General features: G+C 41.7%; 1 protein-coding gene across 1 annotated transcript; it reads right to left on the bottom strand.

Annotated features, from left to right (window-relative positions):
• Positions 1-1,075: 1,075 nt before the first annotated feature.
• LOC131257834 (uncharacterized) lies at positions 1,076-6,503 on the bottom strand. The gene is made up of 4 exons (XM_058258744.1): positions 6,079-6,503; positions 4,635-4,825; positions 4,375-4,447; positions 1,076-1,328 (listed from the first exon to the last, which is right to left on the bottom strand). The coding sequence occupies exons 1-4, from the start codon at positions 6,275-6,277 to the stop codon at positions 1,174-1,176; spliced, it is 618 nt and encodes a 205-aa protein (XP_058114727.1). The 5' UTR covers positions 6,278-6,503; the 3' UTR covers positions 1,076-1,173.
• Positions 6,504-14,285: the final 7,782 nt, after the last annotated feature.

Raw genomic sequence — 14,285 nt, 5'->3', positions numbered from 1 at the left:
GACATTATTAACAAGTTAAATATTACAGTGAACGTTAGGAAGTTTTTAATGGTAGATGTTTAATAGCCACAATTTCTTAAGGTGTGGTCCATATGAAATATTTTACTAGATTTTTTTACCATGTCTAAAGATAAATTGAAAAAAGCAGATAGACAATGTGGATATTCAATGAATACATAGTGGTGAGCCCTATCATAAGGGTCTCACCCACATGGCTGGTTCAACTGCCTAGTCGTGCCAGTCAAAAAATGTATTTCACTTACAATAACTAAAATAGACAAATGTAGAATGAGATTTATGAGAGATCTGCAGAGATCTTAAATATACTCTTAACAAATATAGAAGATTTCTAATTTAAAATGATTACCATATATACTCTAACAGTGTAAAAGTTGCCAATGCACGCTGTTTTTCTCAATGAGTGTACTTGTGCAACTAGTTATCGAGACATTGTCATAATATTATATAATTAGAAAGTTATTTATTATTGACGTGAGTAGTCTGATTCATTATAATTTTACGATTCTTTTTTTTTTTTTCAATATGAGGTCATATTTTACTATTTTTAATTATTTTTATTTTAGTTTGAATGGATTTAATATACTTTATAAGCATGTTACTGCTTTCATTATTTTGATCTGATTTACTATATTTAATGGGTTGATATTTTAATTAGTAACTTTCAAATTTATTACTTTTAAGTGATTGTAAGGCTTCTTCGTCTCTCTCTTTTTCCTTTTTAAAAGTCTTCACAGACAGAAAATATTTCAAAAAATATAATGATCAGATGATCCTAGGCATCAGATGATTGGCAGCAAAAGCAATGCTAGAAAACAAAAATAGTTAATGGTCAAGATACAATGCGGAAAAGTGATTTCTTAGACCCTCTGATAGGTTTGCCTTTCAGAACACGGATCATCTATGATCAAAGGCAATAGATGGACGATCCCGATCGATATGTTACCCTCCAACGTGTGCCCGAGGAGAGTAGGCTCCACTTACTCCTGTTCTAAGATTGTATCAAAGCTTAGATTTGATAAAATAATGCAAGTGTTTAGAGGCTAACACACTTCAATGGAAGATATTTTTCAACATTGTCATTAGTAAAAGATGATTTGATACAGGTTACAATTGGTATGGATCGTATTTTGATAGAATGCTAAATTTTCATAATTACTCTATCCAAACAGGAATGATTCCCTGAGCTGCTAACCTCTTCTCAACCCAAAACACAACATGTTTGGCTGTGATTTTCTTTTCATCAATGAGAAAAGGCTCAACCGTGCTGGCTTCTGAACCATGTGAAGATAGAGCAAATCCCTTTGGACCTGCCAAACAGTTCCAAAATAGAACATGAGATGGCTAATGAAATAAACAAAGAAAGAAAGGGCTTTGAAAAGCCCACAACTAGGTGGGCCCCACTAGATGGACGACCCCATCAAGTTCATCAGGTGGGCTTTGCATGTACCAAAATAATTGATGGTCTAGAAAAATACGTTCAGCCCACTTGATGGTCTAGATGATCTGGATAGTGGGGTCCATGAGATGGCTAATGAAATAAACCAAGAAAGAAAAGGCTTTGAGAAGCCCACAAGTGAGTGGGCCCCACTAGATGGACTAGCCCATCAAACTCATCAAGTGGGCTGCGTGCGTACAAAAATAATAGATGGTCTAGAAAAATAGGTTTAGACCACCTGATGGTCTAGATGATCTGGATAGTGGGGCCCATGAGATGGCTAATGAAATAAAGTAAGAAAGAAAGGGCTTTGTGAAGCCCACAAGTGGGTGGGCCCCACTAGGTGGACTAGCCCATCAAACTCATCAAGTGGGCTGCGCGTGTATGAAAATAATCGATGGTCTAGAAAAATAGGCTCAACCCACTTGATGGTCTAGATGATTTGAATAGTGGGGTCCATGAGATGGTTAACGAAATAAACCAAGAAAGAAAGGGCTTTGAGAAGCCCACAAGTGGGTGGGCCTCACTAGGTGGACTAGCCCATCAAACTCATCAGGTGGGCTGCGCGTGTATGAAAATAATCGATGGTCTAGAGAAATAGGTTCAGCTCACCTACTGGTCTAGATGATTTGAATAGCGGGGTCCATGAGATGGCTAACGAAATAAACCAAAGAAAGAAAGGGCTTTGAGAAGCCCACAAGTGGGTGGGCCCCACTAGGTGGACCATCCCATCAAACTGATAAGGTGGGCTGCGCGTGTATGAAAATAATCGATGGTCTAGAAAAATAAGTTCAGCCCACCTGATGGTCTAGATGATCTGGATAGTGGGGTCCATGAGATGGTTAACAAAATAAACCAAGAAAGAAAGGGCTTTGAGAAGCCCACAAGTGGGTGGGCCCCACTAGGTGGACTAGCCCATCAAACTCATCAGGTGGGCTGCGCGTGTATGAAAATAATCGATGGTCTAGAAAAATAGGTTTAGCCCACCTGATGGTCTAGATGATCTGAATAGTAGGGTCTATGAGATGGCTAACGAAATAAACCAAGAAAGAAAGGGTTTTGATAAGCCTACAAGTGGGTGGGCCCCACTAGGTGGACTAGCCCATCAAACTCATCAGGTGGGCTGCGCGTGTATGAAAATAATCGATGGTCTAGAAAAATAGGTACAGCTCACTTGATGGTCTACATGATCTGGATAGTGGGGTCCATGAGATGGCTAATGAAATAAACCAAGAAAGAAAGGGCTTTGAGAAGCCCACAATGAGTAGCACCACTAGATGGACTAGCCCATCAAATTCATCAGGTGGGCTCTGTATGTATGAAAATAATCAATGGTCTAGAAAAATAGGTTCAGCCCACCTGATGGTCTAGATGATCTGGATAGTGGGGCCCATGAGATGGCTAATGAAATAAACTAAGAAAGAACGGGCTTTGAGAAGCCCACAAGTGAGTGAGCCCCACTAGGTGGACTAGCCCATCAAACTCATCAGGTGGGCTGCATATGAAAATAATTGATGGTCTAGAAAAATAGGTTCAACCCACCTGATGGTCTAGATGATCTGGATAGTAGGGTCCATGAGATGGCTAATGAAATAAACCAAGAAAGAAAGGGCTTTGAGAAGCCCACAGGTGGGTGGGTCTCACTAGGTGGATTAGCCCATCAAACTCAGCAGGTGGACTGCGTGTGTATGAAAATATTCGATGGTCTAGAAAAATAGGTTCAGCCCACTAGATGGTCTAGATGATTTGGATAGTGGGGTCCATGAGATGGCTAACGAAATAAACCAAGAAAGAAAGGGCTTTGAGAAGCCCACAAGTGGGTGGGCCCCACTAGGTGGACTAGTCCATCAAACTCATAAGGTGGGCTGCATGTGTATGAAAATAATCAATGGTATAGAAAAATAGGTTCAGCCCACTTGATGGTCTAGATGATCTGGATAGTGTGGTCTATGAGATGGCTAACAAAATAAACCAAGAAAGAAAGGGCTTTGAGAAGCCCACAAGTGGGTGGGCCCCACTAGGTGGACTAGCCCATCAAACTCATCAGGTGGGCTGCGCGTGTATGAAAATAATCAATGGTCTAGAAAAATAGGTTCAGCTCACCTGATGGTCTACATGATCTGGATAGTGGGGTCCATGAGATGGCTAATGAAATAAACCAAGAAAGAAAGGGCTTTGAGAAGCCCACAATGAGTGGGCCCCACTAGATGGACTAGCCCATCAAACTCATCAGGTGGGCTGCACACGTATGAAAATAATCGATGGTCTAGAAAAATAGGTTTAGCCCACCTGATGGTCTAGATGATCTGGATAGTGGAGCCCATGAGATGACTAATGAAATAAACTAAGAAAGAAAGGGCTTTGAGAAGCCCACAAGTGGGTGAGCCCCACTAGGTGGACTAGCCCATCAAACTCATCAAGCGGGCTACGTATGAAAATAATCGATGGTGTAGAAAAATAGGTTCAGCCACCTGATGATCTAGTTGATTTGGATAGTGGGGTCCATGAGATGGCTAACGAAATAAACCAAGAAAGAAAGGGCTTTGAGAAGCCCACAATGAGTGGGCTCCACTAGATGGACTGGCCCATCAAACTCATCAGGTGGGCTGCGCATGAATGAAAGTAATCGATGGTCTAGAAAAATAGGTTCAGCCCACCTGATCGTCTAGATGATCTGGATAGTGGGGCCCATGAGATGGCTAATGAGATAAACTAAGAAAGAAATGGCTTTGAGAAGCCCACAACTGGGTGGGCCCCACTAGATGGACTCATCAGGTGGGCTGCGCCTGTATGAAAATGATTTATGGTCTAGGAAAATAGGTTCAGCCCACTTAATGGTCTAGATGATCTAGATAGTGGGGCCCACCTGATTCATTTAACTCTTCGGTGAACATAATATAAGTGATCATATATATTACCTGTGAGAAGGCCGTCTGGGAAGAAAGCCCAAAAGTAATAGGGAATACCATTCTTTATAAAGGAACCTTCCAACTGTTGTTTTTTTTTTTTTAGGTCGTCCAAACAAGGAAAAACAAAAGCATAGAGAAGGATCAGAACTTTAATTTCTTGGAAGGATAAAAGGGTTTGCTAGGACCAGATACACGGCTCAGATGTCCCATGAACGTGTGGTCGCACCTTGTGGGCCTTTGAAAAAAAAGTGTATTATAGAAATACTGACCCTGTTATCTTGAAATGAAAGCTCAATTTGTAAGAGGTCTTCTTGAGCTTCAAGGGTAGATCTCAATGAAGGGATCACTTCCTCTTCCATAAGCTGAGGTAGCGCTTTCGCCAGAGCCTTTGCCGGTGGTGTGCGTTTTGGCTTTGCCGGAGCTGCATTTTCAGATACTGTCTCTTCTTTTGATTCTGGAACTATTGTGACAAAGAGATAGCTTGTCAAAATAACATCAACGGCTTTGATGAGCTAGGCCCACATTAGCTTAATCCCGGCCACTAAATTTTCTGGGCCTGTAGTTTATGCAATCTTGACCACAGACATTTGTGGAAGGTCATTAATTTGGGCCTAGGAAGGATAATGTATAGGTGGGCCTATAATCGGGTCTGATCCCATCCTACAGTTCCAAATCTAAACCCAGGCCTAGCTTATGGCAGGATGGCCCAATGGGTCAGCTGAGCTCTAGCTTTCAGAATGCACCAGTTTGGCTCATGGGTCAACTGGCTCAACTTACTTCTGAGATGGGTTTGGGCTAAGCTAAATGTGGACCATTTAAACAAATGGGTCGGGTACCAGTTGAACGGTACCCAACGCAATTGGCCCATATAGCTTATCAAATGAGATGAGCCAGATGACCTGACTGGACCTGGCCAAAACCCCAAACAGATTAATAGACAATGACTTGGGTTTGGTTGGTGTTGATGAATTTTAAGTGGGTCAGGTCGAACCATATAGTAATGGGTCAGAGGTTGGGTTTGGGTTGGAATGAGCCATTTTAGTAGACCCGACCCAGACCCGACCAATTGCTATTCGAATCATGAACTGCCCCATTCGCATGGTACGTGAGTTATTTGATACTCTGGCAAGGATTATACTTGATGCACAGGCACTTATAAATGTACACGTGACATATATTAACTCAAATTAGACCGACTAAATTGTGGAACCCTATCAGGTGATCCTAGCCATCAAAATGTGGCTGTCGAAGGGATGGTCCAGATTCCAGATCGAAAGAAGATTTTATTTTTCAGAATTGAATAAAACCATCCTCAACGAGCAAATAGACCAAAAAAAAAGAAAAAGAAATTATCAACTACCCTCAACTCATCCCTGCCACACATGCATGTGATCTGATCCATCCATCACAAGGATAATCCCATGTAGATGCGATGATCCAAGAATCAGATCGGTCCATTGGTTAACTTTACCACAGTTTATGTACGGCTGTTAAAAATTGGGTGAAGATTTCTAGCTTTTCCTAATGTAGTGGCCCACCAGCTGAGTGGACCAGATTTATTTTTGGGCATGAAAGTGACCCACCAGAGCGAGAAAGCTGCTTCAACCGATCAGATGGATAGGATCATCCAATCATAATGCAACTCAAGATCACCAGACTGGGACCCATCCGATGAACGGTCTGGATTGTTTTAAAGTGTTAATTTAGATTTACCTGTGACGGTAGACGACTCTGGTGCAGCGGAGCACGCAACACTCCCACGTGAAATCACCATTTTGCCCACGTTCAACCGGCCGTCTATCATGGGCAAAACCGAGTAGAAAGCGGGAAAAGCACAACCCTTCATCGGCCTCGCCAAAGGACTATCATAGACGTTGATAGAACGAGTACAAGCCATGTTGGCGAAGCTCATGGCCGGAAAAGAGCGTCAGAAGTATATCTCACCGGCACCCCAACTGTCCGTGCAACATTTACACCGTAGAAATGGCCGGAATCTGACTTCTCCGATCGAATGCTGACGTGGACTTCAGATGGGAGCTCTTGGGTGGCTATGGAAATGGGATTTGGATGGATGTTTGGGAGGGCTTTCTTTTGATTGAAGAGAGTGGTAGGGATTAAAGGATTTTCCTTTTTTTCTTTTTACGTGAAATGCCATCCTCTAGTATTCTGGATGGAGGAGGTCTCACATACAACTAGTTGGACCGAAACGTTATGGTACAACAGCGTGTATTTGGCAAAATATCATGTATGTATAAATTCCAATGCATCCAAAAGGAATCCCCCATCATGAAAGTTCTAAAAATTAGGATGATAAAATCATTAGATGGGCCATATTGTACTTTTGTTGTTATTGATGGATGTGATTGTTTTTGAAGGTTTGATCTCCATGATAAATGGATTAGCATGAATTTTCCATCATTTGGGTTCTTCTTGGTGGAGAAATCTTTGAACGGTTTGGATTTTTTGCGAAGTTGATAAATTGATGCTTTGAGATGGTTGGATGGTCCACATATGGCATGTGAGACCTTCTCGTTTGGATGGCTCCTACGATCTCACACTCCATCTCTTGTTTTCGGGAGCGGATTAGGTGAGACACGGGCCCACCCAAGACGGTGCAGCCCTCATCATGGGGCCAACCTTGATGAATCTATTCTGTATCCACGCCGTCCATCCTTTGTCTACCTTATTTTAGTGTATGATACCAAAAATGAATTAGAATCCAACTATCAGGTGGACCATAAATTATGAAACAGTGGCTATTGACTATTAATGGACCACAAAAGTTTTGGATCAAGCTGATTTTTTATTTTCTATTTTTTTAAAAAAACTTTATACAGGCTTATGTGACTTAGTAACGGATTGGATGGAAAATAAACACTAAGGGAACATTAAGGTACGCCCAAAGGAGTTTTAATGGTAAGGGGTTCAGTCACTACTGTTTCCTAGAGTATGGTGTACCTGAAATTTGGATCTTTTTCAGTTTTAGAATCATTTCCTAAAATGATCTGGAAAAACGGATGGACGGCATGGATACAGAATAGATACATCAAGGTGGGTCCCACAGTAAGGGCCGCATTGTCTTGGGTGAGGCCGGGGTCTCACCTAATCCGCCTCAATCACAACTTTTTCCTATGGTATGGTCCACCTGAAAATTGTATCTTCTTAATTTTTGGGATAATATCCTAAACTGATATGGAAAAACGGATGGACGGCGTGGATACAGAATACATACATCAAGGTGGGGCCCACGGTGAGGGCCTTAGCATCTTCGGGGAGTCCGGGGTCTCACCCGATCCGTTCCCGCCGGCCAGAAGCTGCAGTGTTCGTTTGCCACGATGGTAAAAATTTCTGAATGGCTGCAATTCATCCATCGTAGCATGGCATATATGCAAGCCAATCTAGATCGTTCAAGTTAGGGGTTCACTTGTAGTGGAGTTTGGCCCCGGAAATCACGATGATTGGATGATCTGAACCATCTAATTTTGACTCAAATTTGGACCGCTCGTGTTTGCTTTTGAACCGTCCATTTTGATGGTCAACAAATGGGTGGTTATGATTTTCCCATTAGTGGGCAGTGCTCCATCAGTGAATAACATGTATGACATGTGTATGGTGGATGAGTCTGAGGCGAACGGGCAGTTTGATGTATATGTTTTATTGTAACATCCTTGATTTTCACTGTTTTAGATTTCCAAAAATCCATCAATTTTTATTTTTTTTAATTTTATTTAATTAACCTAAATATTACTTAATAACCATTAGCACTCAATGTCAGTTTATACAGGGTGTACCAGTGAAGAACCGCACAAGTCCGGTTAATCATGTAACGTCCCGTCCAGTGTACTGAGGCGTCCCCGTAGGATTTGCCGCAGACCGTTCGTTTAAACTACTTATGGTTTGGTGCCATAACTAAATTAAGTTAGGATTAGTCCATTAGAGTAGACCAGTCGAGTTGTGATTGGGCCAAGTGCAGGCCATCAAGCCAAATGGCCATTTACACTTGGCAGCAGCTCGTGCGGGCTATACCGCGACATGGGAAGGTCAGAAAATTATAAAAATTGAGGGGAGCATAGATCTCACTGGGCTTGGAGACCATTGCGGACCACGGACCCAGACACCCAGAAGTGTAATCTGGCACTTGCCAGATGCGCCCCACCAATGCCAAAATTGAATCTGGCACGTGTAAATAAAAATTGAAATGTAAGACATTTCAGCCATCAGATTTCTTCTACATTTATAATGAAGGTCTAATGTATTTTTCTACACACGTCCACAAAGTCTGGGACCCGATCGTGGAACAGTGACCGTTGATTACAAATCGGACCCGTGTGACCAAACCCCATATCCGATCATCCCTAAACTTTGCATGGCCCTTCATCAGGCCATGAAACATCTATCGTATAAGTTTCATAGCCAGAGGGCCACCAGAACTGCCCTGATTCTCCAAACAAGCTCTAGACCGCTCGTTGGTGGGCCACTAGTTTCAAAACTATAAAATAATGTACATCTTACTAGGCTTGACGCCCATTGCGGGAGTCGGACTGGGATACTGTCCAGAACCGCTCAACTTGAGCCGAAGGACGAATGCATGAGAAGTGCAAATACCCTAAAGAAAGGAGCTGGAACTTAAGTGAATTGAGTCGTCCACTTTTATGTAAAGTTGAAGATTTCGGACCGTTGGTTTGCGACCAAACTTTACCCATGGAGTAAGGATATTTCCCTGCTCATATCCGTATAGCCGCGGCCCTGATCAACTATCGGTGACCGTTGAACAGACTTCTTATCATATCTGTCGATCGACACATCCAAATGGCGGACCGATCATATCCATACGTAGATCATCATTAGGGCTAGCTATCCTACGGTGTATATTGACTTTTACACCTCATAGTGGGCCCTAGAGGCTAGAAAAACCCTCTCATAGGTCTAATATAGTAAAAACTCAACACTTGGGGCCATTGTCATCAAATCTGGGACTATATAAGGGCCTCATTTGGGGCACCCCTCTCCCCATACGAATTTGCCCTAGGGAGCGAAAGAGAGAAAGAGGAGAAAAGAGAAAAAAGAGAGAGGGAGAGTGAAGAAAGGAGTGAAGGTGGACCCTAGATCAAGGTGGGACCCAAAGAATCAAACCCCACAACTCCCTACCTCTTCTCCAAGAAGAATCCCTCCTCTACAACCGCTCATTCATCCCATTGATCGTCTAGGTAAGACCCATCACCCCTTTTTCTTTAAAACCCTTGTGATGAGAAGGGATTTCATAAATTTCTAACATGCAAATGGTTGTATTAGGGAATCTGGCCGTCCGACCCCAAAAGCCCTCATTCCTAGGTCGTTTCCAAGATCTCAACGATCCATAAGTGCGGACTATTACTCCTAGGTGGCCTAGCACCAATTTCAATATGAGCTTAATGATTTTGACTGCTTCCTTGATGCATTTAGAGAATATAGAGGAACCCAGGAATTTATATTTATTTAGAGTGGTTTGGAATTGTATGTTTATTTGATTTCCCCACATGACGTTGTTCTTGCTTCTTACATGACTTGGTGCAAATTTGATGATGACTTGTTGGATTGCTCATATGATTGCTCACGTGATGATGCCCTATAGCTTGCATGCCTTATTTACTTCATGTGTAATTTGTTTCCATGAGTTGTAGGAAGTGAGCAACTTCCTCACCAACACACCCAACACTCATGCACCATTGCTCATAAATTGTTAGCTTGCTTATTAGGTGAATATGGATTATATGATTGAGGTATGAGAACATGATGATGATTTTGCTAGTTGATATCCCTGTCCGTTGACATGTTGTGGACCACCATCCAAACCCTAGGGTTGGCCAAGAAAACGGGGAAAGTTAAGGCGGTCTCGTTGGTAGGACCGCCTTGAGGCTAAACCCATGGATTTGTGCGAGTGCGTGTGGGCGACTGTAGTTAGACTACATGGGTTGCTTGCACCCGATGTCGTTCCGACATGCACTTGCCTGGACTCGTGCGGTCTAGCCTACTGTCTGGCCAACCATGATTGTTAACCCTGTTTGCTCACACTTGTATGGAACCTGGGACACCCTACAACCGTTGTAGCCCAACAATAACCCACTCGGAATTGGTCCACAGCCTCGTGAGCCGGGCATGGTGGAATGGGACACTATGTCCGAGCTGTCGGCCTACGCTGGGGTGACGCGCCTCCCCGTAGTGACCGCGAGCGACCCCATATTCAGCACCCCCCATGTGCTTGAAGTCGGGGATGGGGGAAACCCGACGGGGTCAAGGATCGCGGGGTCTCGGCCTCACACATTGGGGGGTCTTGGCCTCGCAACTAGTTCAGGGCATTTGATACGTGGGGTGTATCAGATTTTCAAATCTGCTGGATGAATGGACTTAACTAAGAACCCGGTTAACATCATCATTGCATGGCATTAGCTAGGTTGGCGACTCGGCAGTCGAGGTCGCACTGAGGGAGTGTTGGCATTGGCGATCGTTAGATGTTGTCGCACGAGGGAGCGTTGTGGTGAGGGCATACATCATATCATCCTGCATCCATGCACATTAACAAGACTAGATAGATGTTTATGATTGATTGCTTTTCATTAAATTCTTATTATAATTGATGCTTGTTGCAACTTAAGGCTAATAGCACCCACTGAGTTGATCACTCACTCCCACTCTGGGACGGTGTTTTAAAACACCAACCAGACCCGTTCATAGATGCAGGTGATACAGGTTACGTGGAGCCTGGTGATGCGAGTCTCGAGGAGGAGGACGAGTTCCCTTCCAGTTGATGAGCGGGATCCCATCGGATCAGTAGATGGGTCGTTGGATCGCTGAGCAGCGGCTCAGCTTTATTCCTTGGGTCATGGCTTCCTTTTTGTGATTTTGTTGGGCGTCACCTTGTACGCCCGTTTGTATTCTTTTGAATATGTATGTATATATATAGGTATAATTGATTTTCAGTAGACTTGTGTGGTTGTGCTTCATGTTCCAAGAAGTTCCATGCTGCGCCTTTAAACCTGGATTAATCGCATATTAATGAAAACTGGTTATAATGAGTTGCCGCAAGTTAGTGGTATGAGGCAAACGGGCCAGATGTATCCTAACCACTATAAAATGGTAGGGGTGTACACGAACCGAGCTAGCTCGGTCAGCTCGCTCTACTCGAATAGAAAAAAGTTCAATTCCACTCGGTTTGAAGCTGAGTTTGAGCCGAGCCGAGCTGATTTTTTGAGCTTGAAAATGAGTTCGAGTCGAGTTTGAGTAGGCCCCAACTCAACTCTGGTCGAATCTAGCTCGAATCGAACTCGGATTGAGCCAGTTCGATGACTTGATTACTTTGCCATTGATGTTGCTTGTCAAGTGTTTAATAAAATGACTCAACGAAGTGTGGTTGGTGGCCAGGAATGTATATACATGAAACAAATACTTTTTTTTTTTTTGGTTTTTCTTTATTTTTATGTTGCTCAGAAGGTGTTTGATAAAATACTCGTAAAACCATTGCTTCTGTTTCACACAGATGAATTTTGAAGGTGCAGTTTAGGTATTTGTGGAAATGCCTCAATGACAAACTCGGCTCGATCGTGGCTTAAACTCAGCCTGAGTTGGCCTGAGCTACTGACCTATAACGCCCCAACTTTTCAGGACTCGAGTATATGACCAGTATCCTAAAATCCCGAGTGTTAACTTTAAAGGATGGTCAGATATAATATTTTTCTTTTATCAGAGTAAGCAGGTGAGCGTAGAGTGGATAAATCAGTATAAAGGAAAATTGCAATTACATTTAGAGTATAGAAGAGAGTGCCCATAATGACGTATACAAACCAATATCTCTATTTTTACGAATACAAATTGAAATAACATTTCATGTGAAGCAAAGTAAATTTTCAACAATCTTGAGTTGTGAAATCCTATAGCAGCCCTTAGCAAATATAATCATGCACTCTTGTCAACCATAGCCTGTTCCTCACCAATATGAATGTGAACATCACCAGGACCACCTATGCTACCTGTACAGTTATATATTCGATGGATGAATGGTCAACTCAGTGTGAACTTCCCACAAGATCACACATCGCCGCATTAGGTAAGAAATAATATAAAACATCCAAACAACTAAAATAGAGTAAATGCAGTCTTATTATATGCATAAATGTATGAATGCAATCATCGGCCCGGGTAAAACATCCAAACGACCTATGTCCCTCGTAAAACATCTGGACGGACATTGAGGTCGTCACCCAAGGATAAGACTGGTCATCAGTGCAATACTCGGCGTAATCTTATGGGCATGATGATCCGAGTCATTATCACAATCGAATGACTGATCATTAGGGTAACACTCAACGTAATTGCATGGGTATAATGATCCAAGCCAACGTAATATGTCGTATATGCATGATTTGTCAGCCCATTATTAGTCCAATTGCAATCAGCCGATTTAAATAAGCTTACGGTCACTACAGGGAGCGCATGGCCTGGCGTAGGCCGACGACTCGGGTATAGTGTCCCATAACCACCATCCTCGCCCCATGAGACTACCACCTTAGAATGTTTAATGGAAACCCGTTGACTGGTGGCCAATCATAATACAGTATACGGGGCTTACCATCGCATGGTTGCACTATATAAAACATCGAACCCATCTAGGGCAAGTACCAAACCAAAACCACGTAGGGTGTGTATCAAAATATGCCACATAAGGCTGATATCAAAGCCATACGATAAAGACCATCTTAAAAATCATTGGGCACAACAACCATAGATGGTAGGCCCACATCAATGATCCATCTAGACCACCACTCAATAACCACTAAGTCGAAGGTCCATTATGATCACAACTAGTCAAGTTACATCCCAAGTATGGGTATACATTCATATGTGGAAATTTTTCACTAATGTACCAGTTTAAGTTCCATAAGCAATCCACAAAAAGAAATCCACAAGCATGAATAATTATATAGGATAATCATAAAACATGTAATACAACAATTCAATTTCCACCAGCTAACACATGTGATTATAAAGGGAGATATCAATTATAAATTTAAATAAAAACTAAAGCTAATAAAAAGATGGAAAGCTCAAGGGAAAGAATTATTACCTTATATTTTGAACCGCCTACCAGTGTGGCTAGAGAATACGTGTTTCCTTAAAATCCAATCCCACCATAAATCAGGATGTACAATTAGATCCAAGTTATACATACTACCTAGGGTTTAAGATCACAGCCTTCGGTTTTAGTTATTTATCTTTAGGATTTTAATGTAGGGTTAGGGTTTTATCTTTTAGTTTGGTGCTTAGATTTTAGGATTTGGATCCCAAGTTATCATTAATATTATTATCGTGCAATGGACCAAATAATACTCACAATAGGAGTATTAATCCATCAAATGGTAATTCACAAGTTTATATTCAATTATATATGTAATATCTAATGTTCTTATATTGACTAATATTCTATTAGATAATAGAAGTAATAGAAATGAAATATTTACTAACAGTAAATGATAATAACCATATTATAAGAATTTTACTGATCAATAAGGAAGTTGATAGTGTTTCTTAATGATACTAATTCTAATTATTAATAATGAATCTGGTCATAATAATAGATACCATGACCTACCATAAGTCATGAACTTCTACAATTAGCTCAAACCTAATACACTATTTAGGGTTAAGGTCTTAACCTAGGATTTGATTAACTAGGTCTTAGGGTTTCGTCCTTGGGTTCAGTTCTAAGCTTAGATTTAGAATTTTGAACTCTAATTGGGGTATCATTAACCATGATATTAATTTAATAATTACAAAATAATTAATAGCCTGGTACCACCTATACACATCGTTAGTTATTTATTTATTTATTTATTTATTATAAATTGAAATTGCAGGGCCCACCTCTAATGGGAAGTACTCAGTCAACT

Source organism: Magnolia sinica, chromosome 10 (genome assembly GCF_029962835.1).
Source record: "Magnolia sinica isolate HGM2019 chromosome 10, MsV1, whole genome shotgun sequence".
NCBI classification, from domain to species: domain Eukaryota; kingdom Viridiplantae; phylum Streptophyta; class Magnoliopsida; order Magnoliales; family Magnoliaceae; genus Magnolia; species Magnolia sinica.
Note: the sequence above shows the minus strand (reverse complement) of the source record. Positions and strands in the feature narration are given on the sequence as shown.